The sequence below is a fragment of the Poecilia reticulata genome, chromosome 17 (assembly GCF_904066995.2).
Source record: "Poecilia reticulata chromosome 17, P_reticulata-male-v2, whole genome shotgun sequence".
NCBI lineage: Eukaryota > Metazoa > Chordata > Actinopteri > Cyprinodontiformes > Poeciliidae > Poecilia > Poecilia reticulata.
In genome coordinates, this window is record NC_088846.1 from 6,996,945 (window position 1) to 7,012,642 (window position 15,698).

General features: G+C 38.6%; 1 protein-coding gene across 1 annotated transcript in view; it reads right to left on the reverse strand.

The window, feature by feature from the left end:
- Window positions 1-310: 310 nt before the first annotated feature.
- Window positions 311-15,698, reverse strand: part of gpr158b (G protein-coupled receptor 158b) — an 80,532-nt gene continuing 65,144 nt past the window's right edge. The window contains exons 9-13 of the mRNA XM_008433114.3: window positions 11,569-11,674; window positions 6,640-6,786; window positions 6,210-6,453; window positions 4,426-4,982; window positions 311-3,664 (exon numbers count right to left, since the gene is read on the reverse strand). Coding sequence (XP_008431336.2) covers window positions 2,714-3,664; window positions 4,426-4,982; window positions 6,210-6,453; window positions 6,640-6,786; window positions 11,569-11,674 — 2,005 coding nt within the window. The 3' untranslated portion in view covers window positions 311-2,713. The remainder of the gene's footprint in view (window positions 3,665-4,425; window positions 4,983-6,209; window positions 6,454-6,639; window positions 6,787-11,568; window positions 11,675-15,698) is intronic.

The following is a 15,698-nucleotide window of genomic DNA, read 5'->3' on the forward strand; positions in this document are numbered from 1 at the left end:
CGCGCAGTTTTGGTAAGAGGGAACTTGCAAGTAAACAGCACGCAATTAACCTGTTACGCCATATGGTGGCAGTGTTGTAATGACAATTCCAATTTAGTGGAATTTATATAAAACTATTTTACTTGAAGAAGGAGCTTGAACATGGACAAACAGAAATAGCAGTTTTGTACTGAAATATATATTTCTAACTCTTTGGTGAGCTACAGTTGACGTAATTTTGAGTCTGTGACTGAGAGAGTCACATCCAAACATGGCTAACTACAGATGTTTTACTACTGCAGTCCTGAAAAGAACTGAAAGTCGCTGCAAGTTGGCTTTTCTAGAAATCTTTAATTTGAAATCGAGAACATTATTTACTTTATTTACATGCAACACAATGAGAATACATTGTACAAATAACCGCATGTGGATGGCACAACCATTTTTAAGCTGCTGGAGCAACACTATACTGCATAAACAAGCATTAAATAACGTGTAGTGGGCAAACGATGGCATTCCGTTACAAAAAAAAAAGGCCTCTGATTATGATGCCGTTCATGTTACACATCAAAGTGCATGATTAAATACAGCTAAAATTTAAATAAATGTGCTTGGAAGTATCCTTTTAAGTATTTTATAAGATATGATTATTTTATGCTTCCAGGGAACTTACGGGGGCATATTCTCGCTGTCATGCACACACAACCATCCTGAAGCTGATCTGAGTGCTGTGTTTGACACAATGGCATGAGTTGTCGGTGGTGGGTGGCTGATCGCAGGACAGACAGGCTGACTGTTGTTGTTTATGTTGGAGACGATGCCAAAATGATTAATTACTCTCTCTGTCAGAGAGAAAAATGGTCATGCGAAGGGATCTTAGCGACTGAATATGTGTGCATTTTTGAAGAGAGGTGCATCCAGGCAGATGAAATGGGCTGGGCTAAGGAGTGGATGAAATGTATTATTCACAACATCCACGATAGGCAGATTCAGATTTGGTCCTTTTGTTTTTCACTGCATGTGTAGAAAAAACAAAACAAAACAAAAACTACAGCCAATGAGAGAGCGTCTCTTTATATATATAAAAATAAGACACCCCAGCCAGGAGAGTAGAGTAAACACCAAATAAATACCAATCTCAGCACTGCTCAACTGTAAACGGCATGCCATATGAAATGCGGACTCTGACACAGCAATGCACGCCATTTCAAAAAGCATCGTGTGCTTTGCAAGTGGACAAATACTGGACGCAACAACATCAAAACTCCCACTGTCATATTTGAGAACAAGTTCACCAGTAGACATTTAGTTACTTGATGCTGGATAGTTTTACCACATGCGATGGTTTTTGTAAAAAATAAATAAATAAATTAAAAAAATTTAATAAAATAATAATACACAGAGCTTTGCAAAAGTAATCATTCCCCTTGAGCATTTTCACATTTTGTCATAAACTTTAATGCGTCTAATTATCTGGATTCTACATGAAAGACCAACAGAAAGTAAGACATGTTTTTAAAATGGAAGGGAAATAATTGATTGAAATGCTGACAGTTTTATATTTATTATATAAATTTTGCTACATATTCAGCCTATTTGTATCTAGTGCTTGTCTAGATACAAATAGGCTGATTTCTGAACAAAAGTTGATAGTTTTTCATTGAGGTTTATTAGAATAAACCTTGGTTTCAGGCAGTTTCACCAACTCAAATTTAAGAGTTAAGACCATTTTGACTGGAATTTAAGACCTGAACTCCACAGAAATGTACTAACTCTGTCCAGCCAACAGCCAATAAATTTGCACTTATCCATGATAAATGCAAACAGGCTTGCTAGCTAGCAAGAGTTATGTTAGCAGCTAGATAGCGGTATAGCCTCAACTGTCTTGAGTCACAGAAGGCAATGAAAATGTCTGAGTGTGACTCAAACTTTTGCCTGACAGAAAAGTCTTGAGAGGGCAAAAAAGCAGTGATTAATATATTTAAAACCAACTTACTTTTTAAATGAATATAAGGCATTTTAAGCCCTTAATTTAAGACTTGAATTTAAGACTTTTTAAGGATGCGCAGACACACTGATAAAGGAGGGTTAATACAAATGCGTCAGTTTGTGGTCGTAGCATGAAAAATGGTGAAAAAGTTTTAAGGGACATGTCTACTTTTGCAAGGTGCTGTAAATGGAGAACCTTTGCCAAAAGACAAAGCTTTCCTCATCTTGCCGTGCTGCAAACCTTTGTTATTCCCATGACTGGTTGAGCCAACAGATCGTCTTCATGACATTAATTATGCATTCAGCCCAAAGACAAGCTGCTTTCCTCCTGCGTCTCAGCGCTTCTAAGTCCATACTCTCAGTTCTTCTGAAGTTTATCTTTTTTGTTCCTCGTGCATCTTCAACATGCAGAGAACTCACCGGTGGATTCGTCTGCTCAGTTGGCCAATGCAGGCGTGAATCATTTACAAAATCTTCAAGATGTATTTAAAGGTGATAAAACGTACAAACTCTCACAGATGTGCAAGCAGGTGTGCAGAGAAAACAAATGACCTCTTAAAAGTGACAAGGTTGCATTCAGAGCTGCGTTATGGAAAGGGCTCCTAAAAAACCCTCTTCGCTAAGACAACATGAAGGGGGAAAAGAAAAACCTTTTTACCAGAAACACTGGTATATTTTTAGCATCCCTTTGTTCTGCGAGCTCTCAGTCAGCGAGTACAAAAAGATCAAGTCGTACCAGCAGTCATCACGCCCTCTCCCCCGACTCTGGGAAGTCCCAGGGGCAAACGTCAACCATTTTTGCACCACTTAGAACCGCAGGTTTGTAACTACTGCGCAAAGACTTCTCCTTCTTCTTTTCGGGGGATTTTTTAGTCTGAGCCAGGCCGGCGTACGCGTGCGAGTGTTCGGCGTCACGGGAGAAAACCTCGGCGTCTCTGGTCGAGCTCCTCCGCCGCTCCATCGGCCCCCCGCCCTCCGACGATTGGCTGACCCGTCTCCTCTCCGACGGCGGCTTGCTGGACGAACTCCGCCTCTCCCTGCTCTTCTCCCTCGCTCGGTCCTTGTCGGATTTGTGGTTCGACGAGGAGGAGCCCTTCCTTTTCTTTTTGTGTGTGGTGGGACTGTTGCAGGTCTTCTCCTGCTTGGGGGAAGGTGGCCCTCCGTAATCCCATGGGGAAATTTCTACCATGAGAGAAGGGGGCTGGAGGAGGCTCCCTGTGGACTTGGAGTGGTCCGAATGGAGCCCTTTGGGTTTCCCATCAGTGGGGGTGACACTTTTCTTCCTCCTGATCCTGTCCGGAGAAATAGAGTCAGAATCTCCTCCCACCATGGGTTGCTCGTCGAACTCCCAGGGGCTCATGTCCGGCTTGAGAGGAAGAGGTGATTTGGGCGGCCGGGACTTCCTCGCCTCCCTTCCATCTTCTCTTTCTCCTCCTTTATCCTTGGAGCGCCGTCTGTTGGACGGAGACTGCCCGGGTTTCTGCCTCTGCTGAGACCGGCTGACTTTAGCCGTTCCCGAGCTGCTGCTGCTGCCTCTCCGGCCTGCGGCGGGTTCTACCGGAGCGATGGACACGTGCTTCTGGGTCTTTGCCTCGGTAGGAGTCTGGGCCTCATCCAGCTCCCAGGGACAAACCTCTGACACGTCGTACAGGCTCCTTCCTGTCTCAGAGCAAATGGACGGCTGGCTGCCACTCACCTGAAAAACAATCAAAGATGAGAAAATAATGAGATTGGTTTCTTAAGCAACTGAGCTTAGAGCTAGAGTTCGATTTGGGGATTGGTGTATTGATGATTTTGATTATTTGACTAAATATAATGTTTATTACCTGTTTCGCAACTGGTGACCATTTTTATTACGTAACACACTTTAAACTGTCTTGTTGCTGAAATGTGCTATAGAAATAAAATGACTTGACTAAAGTGCTTCTGAAGTAATACTGACCATTCAAAGCACTTTATAGAGCCACTTTTATGCAATCGTACACCAAATAAATAAATAAATAAATAAATCCTTCAAAGATGTCAAACAAAATTCTATTCTGGACCGCATCAAGATCATGAATGTCCACAAGGGGGCGGTTATGGAAGAATGTATTTATAAAAATAGCCGTTAAAAAACCCCCTAATATTTACTTGTTACTTAATCTCTGCACTCGATGAGTATCTCTTCAAATTAAATATTTGAATTCTTTTCACATTGTAATGTGGCAGTATACAAAGAAAAAATGATTCGACTTGAATATTAAGATAATATTCAAACACACAACAGTTATCTAGAAGAAATAATGAATAAGAGCTAAATTCATTTAGCCACATATTTACAGTCTTTTCACAGCCAACCAAAGCAGAAAGACAAAAAAAAAAGAGGTTCAAATAAAATGTACTGAGCTTTGTGACAAAACGTTCAACATGTGCAGGTAGCTGAGTACAGCTACCTGCACATGTGTACAGATTTACCTGTTGTTTCATGATTCCCATCTTCATGGGAGTCTTTGAGTACTCCACCGATTGGCTGATGATCATTTTGGGGAAATGTTCGGGCGTCTCATCCACTTCTGACAGAGTCCTCTCCTCCGGCCCTTTCTGGCCCTTCTTAGTGGCGTCTTCCACACTCTGCGTCTTGCTGGAAAGTCCCGGCATCTTCTCCTTGGCGCTCGTGATGACACTCAGGGACTTCTGCATAATGGAGGTCCGCAGGTGGATGGGTTTCTTCTCGTGAGTGAGGTTGTGGGCGCTGGCCGACTTCCAGAAGAGCGGGACAGACTCGGTGGACTCGGCCGGCTCCAGCCTCGGCAGAGTGCTGGCCGGTTCCAGCTGCTTCTTGGTGTGTCTGCGGCTGATGAGGGAACCCAGGAGAGAGCCATCTCCGCCGCTTCCAACTGGAGTCATTTTGTCTCCTGGAACCGAGCCGATTTGGCTCGTTGTTTCTGCATCCTGCTCACAGACATGGTCAAAGCTGAGCGACTTCGTCAGACTGGTCAGTTTGTTCTTCAGGGAATCATCTTGAAGTTTTCCTGAAGGAAAGTAGTTTACAAAGTCACATTCTTTGATGTCAAATTAAGCAGGCTATACTTTTTGAACCTATTGTTCTTCAAAGATGGTTAGACTCACTGTCTGTCATTATTTTCCTTTCTTGCAGACAAAAAACCCTATGTCCCTCATCATTGTAAGGATTCGTGTAATATGTGCACAAAGCAGATAGCATAAACTATGTGATATTCAGATTTTTATGCTGTCATTTAGGGTTTACCAGTATCCAGTTTCATAGGTTTTAGCTCAACGTGTGCAGAATATACTAAATCAATTTTTGAACATTTAACCAATCTTATCAGAAATGATAGAGATTAGTTAACATGTTTGGTTTTAAGCTAAATGGGTGACTTTTAAGAGAAGTCCATACAGGAATATTTCAGAAGCTTTCACTTTAGCCTTCTTTATTTAAGCCAAATGTGTTTGTTCCTGCTGACCTTAGTGTTGATTAAATTACGTTGAAGAAACTGAAGGCAGTCCTACTTTCCGTCTTGTTTAATTCACCAACATAAGTTAAGTTGTGGTAAAATAAACTTTTAGCGTGACGCTACCAACACCTTCCAGATAGCTTAATTTGGTCTCTGGCCATTAAACATTCATCCATAAAGTTTGTTCATATTGGCAGGTGTACGTTTCTTTTATATTTTGATGTGTAAAGTTTGCAGCAGCAGCAAAGTTTCTAGCTTCCCTCTGGTCAGTAACACTGGTATCCCAGCATCCTCCAGTTCATGATCTCCATTGAGCTTTTGTGGCTTTTTGCTTCTTCCTGAACCTGATCAATTTTCTGACATCTGAAGGTGACAGTGTGGGTAAGACGATGGTTGAAACTATGAGACAATGACTAATGTTCTAAAAACGCACATAACTCGAATAAAAACTAGCTTAGTACTGGATAAAAATCATTGAATGTTGAAGTCACTAACAACTGTTTATTTATTAATATGACATTGATGCTGATGATGACTGTGTGTAAATTGACTACCAGAACTGCATCAACTTTAAGATTTGGGAAGCTTCCAGAAAATGGTGCTTCATTTCCAGAAGATTATTGAACTCAAAGAAATTAAAGAGCAAAATTAATTGTTTTATCTTCTCTCCTGACAGATATGAAGCTAAAATCTAATTTAAAAACATGACATTAATTGAACACCAGATTGTGTTTCCTTCATCCGGTTGCTAACCTATATCCAGATTTGTATTTGTGAACTGACCCTGATGGCTGGCCTCCAGCTGGTTTCTCCTCAGGGTGCCTCGGTTGCTGCCATGTTCGCTGCCGTCGTCTCGGCTGCACTGGCGGTGTAAGTGCATGGTCTCCGGGATCTCTGTTATCCGCTTCATCAGGGTGCGACCCAGGCCTTTCTTTGAGTTGCGCTTCTTTTGAAGGTGAGGGTTGTTGGCGAGCATCTTCTTCCTTTTGTGGACCTCCAGCTGGGCATACAGCTTCTTCAGCTCTTCCTGTATGAGAATTGTTTTAATGCCCTGTTACATTGGAGCACCTACCCGATTAGATACAAGTTTAAAAGGAATACTTCAAAATGACTTCTGAGTGTGAAATCCAGTGCTTAAAGAAAATCACATTTTTTTTTAAAGGCATTGAAAATCAAGTTTCATTTCTGGTCAGGATTTGAAAAGCTGCATCACCCGTATGTCCTCTGGGTCCAAGCTGTGCTCGCTCCAGGCGGACGTGATGCTGTTGTTCAGGTAAGAGCCAGATCTTCCCATGTCCAGCTCCTCTTCATAGGCCTCAGTGGCAATATCATCTCGGGCCTGCGTGCCTTTGGTCAGGAACTAGACCAGATGGAAACAAAGTGTTAAGATTGAGTCCACAGAGGAATATCTGTGTACCGCCCCCAACTTTAATCATTAGTTTAGAATAATATACAGACTGAACAGATGTATATTTTGCTCAAGGATCCCTTCGTTCATTACACTGCAGATAGAAGCACGGATGAAGCAATGAAAAAGTCCAGCTGAAATCACTATTAAATTTAAAAGACTTCTTGTCATTTGTTAGCAATGGATACCACTGGAGAAGAATGTAGAAACAAATTTGCAAAATAATTGGGCCTCCTGTGTAAGGAAACCTAAGATCATTACCTCTGAAAGCATAAATTTATACATCGTCAATAACCAGAGACTCAATTATCAGGAAGCTCTACAGCTCCAAACCTGCCCAGCTTTGACTGGCAGTGAGTATGAGCCCTGCTAAACACACATTATGTCAAGGACTGTTGAGCAATGGCCCTGTGACAAGAAAGGTAGCAAAAACTGTGTTCCCATTGACCATATAACTGCGCAATTTGACGTTTTGAAAATAAATGTGTTTAATGGAAACACACCAATTTCAAAAAACCTATCGTTTTTTGGTAGAAAGCTGGTGCTTTGTATACAGCAACAAAATTGGTTTATTTCACAAAACTGCAATGGAAAAACCTTTTTTGCAACACACAAGTCACAACTAGGTGTTACTGCTGGCACAAACCACGAAAAAGACCACAACAGTAGGAAGTAGTTGGAAAATCATGGTGTGACATGTTTTTTTTTTTATCATTTATTACGTGAACAAACATATTCACATGTAATTTTAATTGAATTTCTTATTTAATGGACACGCAGCAATTGCGAAATTGTATTTTATTTTTTTGCGGCCATTTGTAATTGAAACACCTCTACTGAAAGCCATTCTGTCCCCCCAAAAATAAAATCTAGCACTTACTGAAATTCTGTAAGATGGAAAAAAAAAACAGACAATGGTAAGCTGGTGAAAAATGTATATCTTCTTTCTGAATGTTTGGGATATGGAGAAGTAAAGGTGCCATATACCATCAGATTGGCGTTGGACTCACGCTGTAGAATCCTGACACAATTTATCTGTGAGGTTGATTCTCATCCAAGGCTGTGCATCCTCTAGTATCTCTGGCAAAAAGCACGCATAAAAACAGAATAGATTGAAAATGTCCTCCAGGAGGAACTTCTTCCAACAACCCAGACACAATCTGGTGAGGATCTCTGTATTTCAAGCGTTATTGAGCATCGCGTAATGCAGCAAAAGAGATAACAAAATGGCTCAAAGATTAAAACCCCAGCGAGAGCTGCTCACAAAGCAGGTGGCTGAACAACTCAGAGCACCGATAAGATGAGAATGAGTCACTATCAGACAGGATTTGACCCAGGAGGTGAGACGCTGCAGACTGAGCTGCAGAAAGAAAAGCAAACAATGAAATGCTGAACCATCAAGTATATTTAATTCATCTCTCTGTTGTGATTCATGTATTTGTGGACAAAAGTCCTGAAAACTTGAAACGATTTGATGTTCTTTGGTAAACCCTTGAAGCATGGAGATAAACCAGAAAGAACATTTTGTACTTCAAAAACCTTCAGCCATGAAAGTCAAGAGTTTGTCATTAACGTATAGGAGGGACCCAGATGTAAGAATCATGGAAAGCTTTATTTTCATAAACTAAGTGACAAGAAACAAGAACGGTGAAACAAAGGCATTGAAGAACCAAAACTAATACAATACCAGGCAAGACATGAAGCACAAAGCGAATTTAGACCGCAAGACAGCAGGACAACAGGAGCAACAATAGGTTTGACAGAGGAAGGATCTGGCAAGGGAATAGTTCAATAGAGAGGCTTAAATGCCAGGGAGAGCTGATTACTGAAATGCTAAACAGGAGAGCAGGCTGCAGCTGTAGGGAAAAGCAGCCAGACAGAGAGAAATAAAGAGACTGGCAGGGAAATGACACTAAATGTATATAACAACTACCCAGCAAGCATATAACTTACCAACTCTTGTATGTTCTTTTCTGCACAGATATATCAAATCTGGTCTCATAACGCAAATGGAGGAGCATCAGAAAAGATGTCTGTGGTTACTCAGTTTTATCTTCTATTTAATGCTTTCCTGGTCTCTAAGTTATGTGTCTGTAGGGTTGGAGGAACATTGCACTCTTAACTTTACCTCCTTCCTGTTCATTTTCTTATTCTGATACATCCGAAAACATTAATATAGCTTTTAATTTGTGTTATAACTTTACATAAATCTAACTTTAATGATTGTACAATAAAACAGCTTTTTTTTTCATAGATTTTTGCATCCTCGACCAGGGCTGTTATTGCTAATCCTCAGCAAATTACTTTTCTCCCCCCGAGAGAATATGAACAGCAGGGTGTGAAAAATGCACACTGATGTTGGTATTTGTTTATTTAATATTTGAACAGATTTTTTTTTCAGTCGATAAATACAACACAACTATATGTTTTCTCCCGTTTTAACTGCTTGAGGTCAAATGCAACCTCAGAGATGACGCAAGGTTTTTGAGCAACAGCAGAAAGGATGAGTATGTACTTCAACTTGACTTTCTGCATTTGACTCTTTGCAAAGACTAGTGAAACTAAGAATGTAGAAAAGACAAAAAGCAAGATTAAACAAATTGTATTGGTAATAAACAAATTAATTTAAAATAGCATTAATTTTCAGTAGGACTAACTTTCTAGGAAATTAGGAGAGTGATAAAAACTAAAGCAATTGAGAAATAATTGGGCCAAAAAACAAAAATAAAAATTTTAAAATAATAAATTTTAAAATGCTTTATGTAATGTATTTATTAATAATATGAAGATATCCTTAATTTTGACAAGAGAGAGAGAGATGCTGCTTTCTGATTAAAAACCCCGCTCTGTAGAGTTTGTTCAGGGTTTTTTTTTGTTTTTTCCAAAATGTGCACAAGAAAATCAAATTTATGTAAAAATATAAATGACAACACACTAAACAGATATTAAATTTACACCTTTGTTGGAATTACTAATGTGGGTTGACAGAGAGGATGTCCAAATATTTAGTCTGGTTCCACGAACAGATGCTCTATGAAATTAATATCCTCCCATTGTGCTCAATTATCCCAGCGTGCTCAACTGGGTTGTGCTTCTGAGGAGCCTAATTAAGAAAGAATAAAAGAACACGGAGAACATTTCTCACGCAGCGGGAGAGAGAAACGTTTCCCATCAGCCCTAAAGACACCCGCAGGAGTACTCGGCTAAATTACAATAACCACTTAAACAGTCTGATTGAGTTTAAGGTAATGATAGTAAATGAGCCAGTGTGGATTTGAGCGTCGCAGCTCGCTAGTATCAAATGGACTTGGGCTGATGAATAACGCTGCGTAAATGGATATTTACAGCACGTTAGTAGAACAGCCTCCTCGATGGAGATCTGTTTTTGAATGCTGTCCGTCCTCCAATACAGCTGCAACATCTTCTCAGTCCGATAATATTAGTTTACGAGCGGGCTGTTATGCAATTTGAGAGCAGGGTTTCATTTGGTTTTATTTATAAAACGTCAACACAAGCAGAAAAAAAATTATATTGTGTTCTCGTGTGGAAGAGAAGGTTTTACAGCTACTATTTGCGCTTTTATGTAAAATCAATTGGACTTGTTTGATGTTTAGAAGGTTATCTACTAAACATCAGTAAGTGTTTAGTTTTTTATATGTTTTGTAAATTACAATTGAAATAAATCTACAAAACTTCCACACTCGTGCCTCTGCTGACATCACATGAGGCACAAGCGTCTTTAGAGCAAATCTATTTTTTATTTTCTTGTTTCCTCTTTATTTACGTTTGTTTTTTTTTTTGTTTTATCAAATCAACTGTCCTAGAAAATCACATAACTATTTAAGGAGATACACGCAGAGTTCCACATTAATTTATGTTACAGGTCGTGAAGCCGCATTAAAATCTATTTCAAAAATCCAAACTGGAATATTAAAAGATGTGTTTTAGTCAAATTTCTGAAGCCAATATTTCTCATCATTGGTATTTGCTCCAGCTTTGCTGTTAACAGCAGCTTTCATCTTTGCTTTAGGGTCATCAGAGGCAAACCTTCGGTGAGACACAACTCAAATGCAAATTGGACTTTTCTTATTTGGCGTAGAAATCTGTCAAAAGTAGCTTGCTAATACTAGGTGATCAGATCAGTACACAAAAGCTTCATTTGCTGAAATGCTGCAGTAGAAATCTATAAGTCATTACCTAGCTTTGATTGTCAGAGTACATTTGTTGGTGAAATAATAATAATAATAATAATAGAAGCACCTCTGTAAAATAACAGAATTAAAACAGTTGCTTTGTAACCCATCAAAAGATCAGACGTGAAAAGGGTGATTGTCCTACACTTAATATTACTTTTTTAAATACTGCCCCATAAATCTAAGGTTAAGAAAAAAATTCATTAAAAGATTTATTTGTCCATTCAAGTGAATGAAAATCAAAATTTGTAAAAGAAAAAAAATTAGAAGCTACGCGTCACTTTATTTCTTTTGTGTTTGTGGTTCATGTCATTTTTTTGACCTATTTTATGCACTGATAGCGACAATTAGAGTAGAACAGAATTCCTTCACGTTTGAATGACGTTTTTTTTTGTATTGCTTCTCCACTGGAAAATATATCAAAACTTAAAAATGTTTGGATTCATATAAAAACAGTATAAAACAGACCTCACTGACAATACAAGCATTGCGCCCTGACATGTAACGGTAGTCGACATGTTCTGTAAAACCATCTTGTTACCTTTGGGACAAGCAGCAGCCCCAGAGTCACAGTCACAGTCAGGTGAGTGTGAGCAAAGAACAGCATGAGCATCCAGTCAGGGTGAAGCCCTGCAGCCAGGGAGAACCTGCAGGAAAACATCAAACCAAGAGCTTTTTATTTAAAACAGCAAGGTGATCATTATTCCTAATGCTGTTAACGTAACAGAACTGGTAAATTATTGCAGTGATAATGATGTTCGCTGCTGCTTCTTTTGAAGCTTCTATTTACAAGAAAAACAACAGGTCTAACATGTGTGGTATTTACATTTTTTATTTTCTTGTGTTTTAAGGTTTTTAAGACAAAAAATACAGGTTGAGGTTTTTTTTGTGTTTCCCATTATCTAGTTTCATTTTGATCCATTTACATGGAAACTTCGTGGGTGAAACACTGAAGCCCAGCTGGTCTCATCTGGGCCTGTAACGAACCTGCAGAACCAACAATTGTTTGAGTCACGTTCCAATTGTTGAAGCTCTGTTAATTAAATGTTTACAGTTTGCTTGGATTGCTTAAAAAAGACTCTAAATGTCTGTAGTAATTCAAATATTCAGTAGAAAGGACAACCATGACTGATAAATCAAATAGGTAATTTGTGCAGCCCCAGGCTGTGTCGTGAGTACTAAGAAATAATGCACAGTCTGAGATAAAAGGAAACATTAAAATAGACTATTCTGGCTTTAGTCTTTGATTTCACAGGAACAAACACATCCAGCCTTATCTCCGTTCTACAGCAGCTCAAATTAGTTAAAGTTTGGATTGTGCTGCTTTTAATTTCATCTGAAAGCAGCTTTTTATACAATATTCCCGCTGTTCGATGTCTGAAAGAGAATGTACAATTTTGAGAAAATTTAAACAAATGAGGTTTTCCTTTCTGACTAGCCGAGCTCAAAGCGAGTCATCAGAAGAAAAGTCAATCACAGAAAGTTTTGCAGCAGAATGTGTGACAAATGAAACCTATTTCCCAAGGCAACTAACCAACTAACTGCAAACAGCAGCTGAGGTTTTATTCCTGCTGTGACTCAGATGAGACATTCTTTGCTTTATAAATACTGCTGAAATTCAAGCATTCTTCAGTCACGATTTTTCTAACTTCAAAGAACCAAGTCCCCTCTTTTCAAAGTTAAACAGACAAAAATCCCTGAGACAAACTGTATTGCAGAGTAATATTCATCACAAAATATTAAATTTTACATGACAGGGGTCTTTCTGTAAGTTCTCTCTCTGGGTACTCCAACAGAGACAATGCTAATATGTAGGAATGCACGATATTATCGGCATGTATCGGCCGATATTAGCTGTAAATTTTAATATCGGCCATTCCGTCACAATAACTCACCGATATAAAAAGTATTGTTTTAATATGACAAACCAGACAATGATGCCTGCAGCACAGCACAACGTCAAATTCACACTGTTTGAGTTTTGTCCTTGTCTTGGAGAATAAATAAATTTTATGTTGCATAAATGTGATTTTAAACATAATTCAAGTTGAAAGTGTTGCATCATTTTCAACCTTTTTTGTAGCATTTGTATTTGGTAGCAGGATAAATTGGACAAAGACAATGCAGTATTTTAATTCCACAGTAGAAAAAGCCGTATAGTTTCAATAAGTAGGTATAGGAGAAAATATCAGTACCAGTTATTGGCCAAATGAGTTCTATTATATCGGCATATTGGATATTTACCAAAAATCCAATGTCGTGCATCCCTACTAATATGAAATGTAATGAAAGTTTTAATTGATATGTTCCTAACTTACCAGCTAGCTTTACTGGTAAGAAGCAACTGGCTACTTACAGGAAGTTCATTCTAAGATGTGTGATATATATTTTTTTATCTCTATGTCCTTTTGTCAAGGCACTGTAGTTTTGATTGCATCTTTGCATCTAAAATACAAATGTTCATCAGTGCTGCGTTATTGTTTAATTTTAATGCTTCCGCCTAACAACAAGAACGCGCATCTATTTTTAATATTATCAGTGCTCCCAAGTCCTCAGTTTGAAAAGTATTATTGTCTGTCCAGAAATTACCCAAAAATCACTAAAAGACATCAAAACATAATTTGAATCATTTCCATTTGTCAACATTTTATATATATGTTTTTAAATGCCACTACTCTAACAATCCTCTGTGTTTATCAAAGTTTAGGATTTGCAAAAATGACATAAAGGTAACATAAGCTTTTCCTTTACTCACAGGGCAATATTCCTTTACTTCCTTTATATATTTTTTGATTTTCTACTGGTTTTGTTTTTGATTTTACCTCTAACTCACCGACAATGTGCCATTTTATTATCAACAATCTACATCAACAATCTAAATGGATCTAGAAGATTCAAGAAAAAAACCTCGTCAACAGCAATGTGTGAGACTGAAGCAAAAAAGCATCAAAGCAACATTCAGTAACAGGTTTTTTTTTTCACGCATCCGTGATTCATTTACGCCCACATCGTACTGAGAGGAGTTTGCAGTGTAGAGTCCGCAATAGCACCAGAAAAAAGATATGTTAAGGGTTTCTTTTCATTTATTTTTTTAAAAAGTCACTAGAGGTCAGAAAAGTTGCCAACAGTGAATATTGCCTGCGGGCTTCATGTTTTTCGAGATGCATACTTTTCCAGTTTTACGCCTGGGTTTACCTGCTTCCTCCCACTGTCTACAAAAAGATGCATTAACGTGACTGATTGGCTACTGTAGTTTGCAATTAGGTGTGAATAAGTATGTATGAATTGTTATCAATAACAGTGTATTTATCTTGCCCTGTGATGGACCAGCGACCATGACACAGGTCACTACTGCACCCTCAAACTAAATTAAGCTAGGATGGATGACTGGATGATGCAAACGCTGCCTCAAAAACGGCTCATACGGTATAAAAACAGAAGAGAAAAAAAGAAAACAAAAACTCTGGTAAATGCTTGAACAGTGAATCCCAGCATTTACTGAGGAATTCCACCTTGAATTTAACTTTACAACCACTGACAAGTCATTGCATCACAGTATCACTGTTTCTGTCTATTGTGCAACTGAGTTTAAGGGGGAAAAATCCCTTTAAGACACGTTATCCTTCAGTCCCCATAAACCCCCAGGAGAGCTCTTAAGACTGTTTGCTTTGAATGAACCTGAAGGTTTGGTGCAGCGGTGGGAATTTGCTGCATCACAAATCCGAATTCCCAGCTCTAGCGATACGGTTCTGTTTTTCACTACACTAACTAGGACTGGTTAGTGAAACATTGCTAGCTGTTAATTTCAGAAAACTCTGACAAACTGGAAGGAGTATTTATGTGACCTTAATATTCAAATCCAGCACGTAGCAGATTAGTTTTGATTAACCTACAACTTCAAAATAGCTAAGCGCATACCAGATGAGCAGTGGAAGAACTACTGCTTAATTCAGTGCGACAGGGACTGACATCGACAAACAGTGTATGAAAAAACAGAGTTTATTTTAGTCTCTGGCACAGTACATCGCTGCTTTTCCTCTCCCCGAGGAAGATATAATTTATGCTATCCTTTAAACTGTCTCACCCTGTACTCTGCTGACTCTGTTCATTTCCCTGACGAAAGAGCCGCATAAAAATGTCTTTTTTTCCCCGAGATGATATGTGCCTGATAGCTTCTTCAACAAGAAGATATCTACATGTAAGTGGCTAAATGTTAGGTTATACAACAGACAGGGGTGTAGTTTATAAAGATCTTGACATTATTGTACAAAGTTTGATTTTATTGTGGTATTAGTGTTCAACATGTGCTTCTATTTTTGTAGTGTATTTAATTGTAGTACCGGCTTTGAATAGCACATGATGTCCAAGACAAATTTTCCTTATGGGGACAATAAAGTATCTGTCAATCTGGCTAGTTATCTAGTTGTCCAGCTACCCATATAGATAGCTAGTTAGACAGCTAGACAGACAGATGGATGGATAGATGGGTACCTATCTATCTAGCTGGCTAGATAAATAGCTATCTGGGTATCAAGTTAACTAGCCTAGTGAGATACTGTCACATAAATTATCTGGTAAGACCTAAGCTGGGGTATGTAAATTTACATATATAAAAAATATGTAAATACATATTTGTTAAAATATTTTGTGACAGTATAATATGAGACAGAT